At 35.7% G+C, this 7,500-nt stretch overlaps 2 protein-coding genes across 2 annotated transcripts in view; both read left to right on the top strand.

Moving 5' to 3' along the window:
- Nucleotides 1-3,799: 3,799 nt before the first annotated feature.
- On the top strand, nucleotides 3,800-5,068 carry LOC119569986. Its single transcript, XM_037918121.1, has 2 exons — nucleotides 3,800-4,010; nucleotides 4,438-5,068. The coding sequence occupies exons 1-2, from the start codon at nucleotides 3,848-3,850 to the stop codon at nucleotides 4,659-4,661; spliced, it is 387 nt and encodes a 128-aa protein (XP_037774049.1). The 5' UTR covers nucleotides 3,800-3,847; the 3' UTR covers nucleotides 4,662-5,068.
- A 541-nt stretch (nucleotides 5,069-5,609) lies between these two features.
- The window catches only part of LOC119568942, a 4,285-nt gene continuing 2,394 nt past the window's right edge, over nucleotides 5,610-7,500 (top strand). The window contains exons 1-3 of the mRNA XM_037917514.1: nucleotides 5,610-5,816; nucleotides 6,113-6,241; nucleotides 7,212-7,325. Of these exons, the coding sequence (XP_037773442.1) occupies nucleotides 5,682-5,816; nucleotides 6,113-6,241; nucleotides 7,212-7,325 (378 nt within the window). The 5' untranslated portion in view covers nucleotides 5,610-5,681. The remainder of the gene's footprint in view (nucleotides 5,817-6,112; nucleotides 6,242-7,211; nucleotides 7,326-7,500) is intronic.

Raw genomic sequence — 7,500 nt, 5'->3', positions numbered from 1 at the left:
GTATTATTTTTATGTTGTTGTTATCAATATTTTCATCATCATAATCATTATTACCAATACTAATAGTAATATTACTTTATTATTGTTATTATTTTGTTTTCATTATTATTATTATTATTTTGTTTTTATTATTATCATTATTATTTTGTTTTCATCATTATCATTATTATTATCATTATTATTTTGTTTTCATCATTATCATTGTTATTACTATCATTATTATTATTATTATTATTATTATTATTATTATATTATTATTATTATTATTATTACTATCATTACTATTTTTTTCATCATTATTATTATCATATTATGTTATCGTTATTATCATCATTTCATTATCATCGTTGTTACTACTATCTTTATTGTTGTTTCGTCAACATCATCATTGTTATCATTATATTTTTCATTTTCATTTACATTTTCATATTCATTTTTTCATTTTCATTATTATTGTTTTTATTATTATTATTATTATTATCATTGTTGTTGTTGTTGTTGTTGTTGTTGTTGTTGTTGTTGTTGTTGTTGTTGTTGCTGTTGTAGTAATACAGCGCGAAAAAAATAATTAAATATCTGAAAAGCTAACTTTAAAAAGCTAAAATACTAAAATCACCATGATATACATTTTTTTTTTTATGACGCGTGTATTCTTATCTACGACATCGCGTGAGAAAGCATCTGTGTGAGGGTTCACACACACACACACACACACACCACACACACACACACACACACACAATTGTAATAATAATATGAAGAATGATACTATTACTGCTGCAATTAATACAATCATCATAATTGCAATAATGATAATGATAGAAATGATGAGGGTCATTGTAATGGTAATGATATCAATGATAAGTGTAATAATAAGCATAATGTAAATGGTAATAAAACTGACGATAATGATAATAATGATATTAATAATAATGATGATGATAAAATAGTACTAGAAATAATAATAATAATAATAATAATAATAATAATAATAATAATAAAATAATAATAAAAATAAATAATAATAATAATAATAATAATAGTGATAATAATAATAGTAAGGTAATAATGATAATAATAATAATATTATTATTATTATTATTATTATTATTATTATTATCATTATTAATTATTATTATTATTATTATTATTATTATTATTATTATTTCCCCTATTATGTCATTATGTTCGATAATTATTATTAATAATAATAATAATAATAATAATAATAATGATAATGATAAAAACAATAATAGTAACATCAGTATGATAATAACAATAATAGTAACATCAGTATGATAATAACAATAATAATAAGGATAATCATAACAATAATAATAGTAGTAATAATACTAATAATGATGATAACAATGCTACCGCCACTAATAATAATAACACTATTAATGATAATGATAATAATAATTATAATAACAATATTATTAATAATAATAATAAAAATAATATGAACGGTGCGCACCACACATTAGAGAGAGAGAGAGAGAGTCTGATGGTGTGTGTGTGTGTGTGTATGTGTGTGTGCGTGTGTGTGTGTGTGTGTGTGTGTGTGTATTCATATAAATAGATAGAAAGATATATGTATGTTTGTATTTATGTATGTAGAATAAGAGAAAAACGCATTTAACTGAATGGACATTTATTTTATATGAGCGCAACATATGGCGTACCTCATAGAAACACTAATTGTTTATATAAGTGGTTCTTCGCCTTTTTACCACCACGCCCCCTATAGGAATTTGTCCTTCCCTCCACGCCCCCTCTGCATCTATGAATAAAGTTTCCTTCCAGATTTTAAAAGAAATTTGTAAATATGTTCTGTTTTTATTGAGTATGAATATCATATCATTATTAAACTATAATAATATGACATAATGTTGACCATGCTCTCGGTAAGAGAATAACAAATCTAATTAGAGAAATTTCTGCTTTTTCCCAAGGGCTTGTACCCCCCCCCCCCCTTGGAAATAACCGACGCCTCCCAGGTTAAGAACCACTGCTTTATAGTAACGAACACGCATGCACGGGAACCTGCATGACGGGTGTTATTTTTGGTTCCCCGGAGAATTCTAGTACAGCCTGTCACTTTATTCTTAGAATCGTCTCCTTATGTCTGAAGATACTCTGAGAATCATGTAAGTGAGCGAGTATAAACAGAACAGCTGTAGGAGTTCTAGAAGTCAAATGTTTTGTATGTGTACGCACGTGTGTGGGTATGTGCGCGTGTGTGTTTGATTACCCTCATCATTACCATTAATAATAGTGGCATCTTTATTGATATCATTAGGATCGTCGTGGAGATTGTAGAACTATTTTATTTCAACTGTAATACTGGACTACTTCTCAAGGAATAAGGCCGAGTAACACAAGGTGAGCCGCCGTGGTCACAGCATGATACTTAATTGTAGTTTTCATGTTGTGATACTCTTGGCCGCGGTGGCCGAGTGGTTAGAGCATCGGACTCAAGACTATCACGACGGCAATCTGAGTTCGAGGGTTCGAGTCGCCGGCCGGCGCGTTGTTCCCTTGGGCAAGGAACTTCACCTCGATTGCCTACCTAGCCGCTGGGTGGGCAAGCCAGCCCATGTCAGTGCCGGGTAAATAGAGATGGTGATTCGATAAAAAAAAAAAAAAAAAAAAAAAAAAAAAAAACCGGGCAAACAACGGCAAACCACCGCTCTAAATTGCCAAGAAAATCATGGAAATCCATGATCGCCAACGTCCTTATAGGACAGGGCACTTGAAAAAAAAAAAAAAAAAAAAAAAAAAAAAAAAAAAAGGTCTCTCTCTCTCTCTCTCTCTTTCTTCTTTTTCCTCTTCTCCCCGTCTCTTCCATTCTCTTTATCTCCATACCCTTTTTCTTGCTACAGTATTGCGAACAGTATCACTCATGTTCTAGACCTCTGGACAAATAACCTTCAGTGAACAGGTAAGATACCCAGTCTATTACAACACCTACACTCTACGCCGCCACTCTCACCCTGGGAATGAAACATCATTTGAAGTGACTCATCGTGGTGTTACCAGGATAATATGAGGCCGGTTGGAGGTCGTCGTTTTCTTTGTGATTTGTAAAAAAAAAAAACGGGGATGGCGTAGTAACGGTAAGAGGCAGAATAGGCTTAGTTGTTGTACTCGTAGTAGTATTTGACATAGTAGTCATTATCATTATCTTTATTAGTAATAGTATTAGTATTAGCATTCTTATCATTCTTTACCATTCGTTATAATAATAATAATAATAATAACAACAACAACAACAACAAAAAATAATAATAATAATAATAATAATAATAATAATAATAATAATAATAATAATAATAATAATAATAATAATAATAATAATAATAATAATGATAACAATTATAATCAACAATCATTAATAAAAGCATTATCATTATTATAAGTTACTCCGGCATCATAGAAAACAGCAATATTCTTTCAGAAAATATGCTAAATGAATTATGACGCTTATGTAAAGATAACGGATAGGTAAGTTACTTAACATGTTACGTCACTATTTTTGGGGAGCATAAAGATAAAAAGAGATTACAAACGTACTCACAAATACGTGGAAATTTTATGACTCTGTATTTAATATCTTGGCGAAGAGGCTGTTTAGTGATACTTCTGGTTACGGTGAGACTTTTCCAAGGCAAGGCTATATGTCTATATATTCCGTCTTTATATCTCTTCACTCTGTTTATATCCTGTTGTCCGAGCAAATTTTTACCCACATAGCATTCACACGGAAGCAGCATTTGAGTTTAGAAAAGAAAAAGTTCAGATAAACATTTAGTGGAAGCCGGTTTTATCACACAGGTCAAGCAACATGAAACTCCTGACGACGGTGTGGTTCTTGGCGGGGGCAGGTTGGGCCGTGTCTGCTGGGGAGAACAGCGGGATAGTTCTTGAACCTGTTAAGGATGGTTTCGAGGTCGTCTACGTGTTCCTCCCTGGCTCTTACTCTACGAACGACAGATACGTGCAGTTGGGTGAGTTCTTGTTGGTGTGCGAAAGGGTGTGCAGGTGAAAAAGTCTAGATGATAATTGCGGTATATTCTTGTGGATGTAATTTACATCTTATTTGTGATGAATTTATCTTTTACTGTAAGTTTATGCATTCCTTTTGATGGTGATGAAATCAAATGTTATTTTGTAAGGAATAAAGTAAAGGTCTGTGTTGATGTAAGTTTGTATTTAATTGCGTGTTATGGTGGAATTTCCTGGAAACGTGTTGCAACTTTATTTTAGTCAGGATGAGCATATCTAAAACAATCTCTTAAAACAAAAAAAAATAATAAGATTCGGACAGATGTATCCGTATATTGCAAGAAAAATACTGCCAACATAGAATTCATCAAACATAAAGACAAAAAGTGGAATATTTCCACTTCTCTCAAGAAACCTCCTTACCTGCAGGAGAAGCCCTACAGGTGGCCTCCCCTCACCGCCTGTGGGTTGGACTCGTAGGCATATACATGGAAGATTATCCCGACCCCGCTGACCTCGATGCCGCCGTCGCCGCCTGCTTGGCCGACATGAGGCTGCTTGGGATGAACAGCACGGACTTCTTCATCTCGGGTCACAGCCTTGGAGGTGGAGGAAATCCTGGAATGATGAGGCTATCATTGTGGGGAAGATAAAAAGGGGAATGATAATTAGTAATGATGATTTGAATGACAAAAGTAATGCGACGGTAATAAGTGCAAGGGAAATGGCGATGGTACCCCCACGGTTTTTTCATGATGAAAGCCATAACACGTGTGAGCATTACTGCCAAACCCACATAATTCTAATTCTGTTCTAACAACTTAATAATATTTTAATTCCAAGTTAAATTCCTGAACCCCTCACGTCCTCCTTGCTCCGCCCCTCCCCCGCCCTCAGGCCAAGTCGCCGTCTTCTACCCCGAGACCCGCGACATCTTCAGGGGTCTGGTGTTACTCGGGGCCTACTTGGGCCTCGGGCTCCTGGCCTCGTACCCCATCCCGGTCCTCACGCTCGCGGGCGACCTCGACGGCTCATCGCGGGTCACGCGCATGGTGGACGCATTTACGTATGTTGATGGGAAGATTTCTCCCTCTCTTACGCTCTCTCCCTCTCTTAGTCTCTCTCTCTCTCTCTCTCTCTCTCTCTCTCTCTCTTCTCTCTCTCTTCTCTGTATATATATATATATATATATATATGTGTGTGTGTGTGTGTGTGTGTGTGTGTGTTTATTTATACACCTTTACTTCTATCTCCATAGCTTACCATAAAAAATCTATGACAATATGCTAAAAAAAAAATCCACGATACGGTTGTCTCTAAACACCACGCCGCACAGGCGTACCAAAAGAGATGAGCTCATTCATCCGCCGACATCATCTCAACGGCGCTGATACCGAGCTCTCCTCCCATGCGGCCGTGAATCTGACATGGAAATCCGCGAAATTATAAAAATATTTCTCCGTAGAATTTCTTTCTTCGTATCAAATTCACGGTCACGTAAGACTAGAGATTAGCATCAAACCCTTCCAAGATGGTATTGGTAGATGAATCAACACTTACGCACAGAGTCCATCTGTTTCGTACATCCTTGAGACAAGGTGATCAGACGCCTGCATATAAGATTATAAGAACTTATCACTTGCCTCGTGGCCGACAGCGAGAGCCAAGCCCAGATGGCGCTGGACTCTGAGGCCGTGTTTAGGGTCCCGACCATCATTCCGGAGGACGTCAACCATGCGTCCTATTACAACGACAGCGACGGACTGCAGGTTCCTGACGATATCCTGACTCCACTGCCCAGTGCTGAGGTGTGTCTTCCTGCCTCCTTCGTGAAATGAATGTTTCTTGTGTAAATAAACCGATGTTGTTTATTGTTTGGCTCATTACTTTTCTTGTTGTTTTGGTTTACCTGTGTGGTTTGGTGGTGTTCCATATTCATCTTTTAATCGATATCATGCTTTTTTCTTCCTGTAATCACTTTTTGTTATTATCTTTATTCATTATCCTTGTACATCCACCATTCATTCATTCTTCCATTTCCAGTATTCCTGAGAAAATAACATTTTAATTTCGGACGCAAATAACATTTAACTTCCGTAAACAGGCGAAAGCGAGGATAAGTCAGCACGTTGCAGACTTCATGACAGCTACTCTGGGGAAGCCTTCAGCAGCCGTGGACGATGCTCGCTCCCGCCTCCTGGAAGCTTATGATGATACTAACGCTAAGATGAAGGTAGGAAGTGAAGTGATTTCTTTTTTCTTTTTTTTTGTGTTCTGTTTTGATTTGTTTCGAGGGATGATTGCCTATTCATTGCAATATTCTAATGCTATGTTTATAACTCTTTGGTAATGATGCAAACAGGATGATAAAAATGTTGTGATGCAAATATGCGGATTTGTTAATAATTTTTGGAGGGATGGTGACGATAATTTAGATATAATTGGTTATAATTAATAAATTTGAATTACTATACCAACGCCAAAATCAAGGTAGAGCATTTTTTTAAATCTCTTCCTTGAAAAATTATAATGATGAAAGGACTTTTTCACATTTTCTATTGGGATGGTCATGATAATCATAATGGAAGCGGCAAATGATTCGGATGGTTATATACTTACTAGATCATAATGAAATATAATGAAGTTATTACTAGGCAGTTTTAAATAAAGTCATTTGGGTAGGGATAAACTGAATAATGAGACTCAGAGGCGAAATAAAGTATACTTAAATCCTGTAAGACTAAAAACTGAAGCTCTATGATATATGTGCGACAGCCTTTTAATGATTACAAATCTTATCAAAACGATATTATTAAACAAATTACCAGTTAACAAAAAATAAACAAACACAAGATAACCTCTTAACCAGCTGTGGATATATGGGAGGAAAAATGGGACCCGCTACCTTCCTCTAGTAAAACTTGTTCACTTTCATTCTTATTACTAAAATTGTAAAAAAAAAAAAAAAAAAAAAAAAAAAAAAAAAAAAAAACTAGCTGCTACTGGTTACATAAAGATACCCACGTAACTAACCCAAGCAGAAGACTGATATAACGACCGCTTTCAGTTTGGTATAATGTATCCTTCCTGAATATATCTCAATTTTAAATAATATTCCCCCATAACCCAAGACCTCCCGCACCCCCATGTATAACTTCCCTGGTCCCCCCGTGTCCTAAACCTCGACTTCTCGCTTCCTTCAGCCGATCCAAGACCTGAGGGCCGTGACGGAGGAAATGTCGCGTTCTCCCTGGTCGGAAATGTCTCAGAAGATCCTCGCCAACACCGCGACGCAGGACGACTGGCGATATATGAACGTAAGGGTCTTTGGACGTGAGGATCAGTAAACGAAAGGTTCCTTGTTATACAGAAAAAGAACTTTGGTGAATGAAAGGCTTTCTGATGAACGCAGGGCTCTTTGGTGCACGGAAGGTTCTGTGGTAAATATAATGTTGTGATCGCAGAGCTCTTTAGTGAACGGATTCTTTTGGG

This window comes from Penaeus monodon, chromosome 1 (genome assembly GCF_015228065.2).
Source record: "Penaeus monodon isolate SGIC_2016 chromosome 1, NSTDA_Pmon_1, whole genome shotgun sequence".
Classification (NCBI taxonomy): domain Eukaryota; kingdom Metazoa; phylum Arthropoda; class Malacostraca; order Decapoda; family Penaeidae; genus Penaeus; species Penaeus monodon.
Note: the sequence above shows the minus strand (reverse complement) of the source record. Positions and strands in the feature narration are given on the sequence as shown.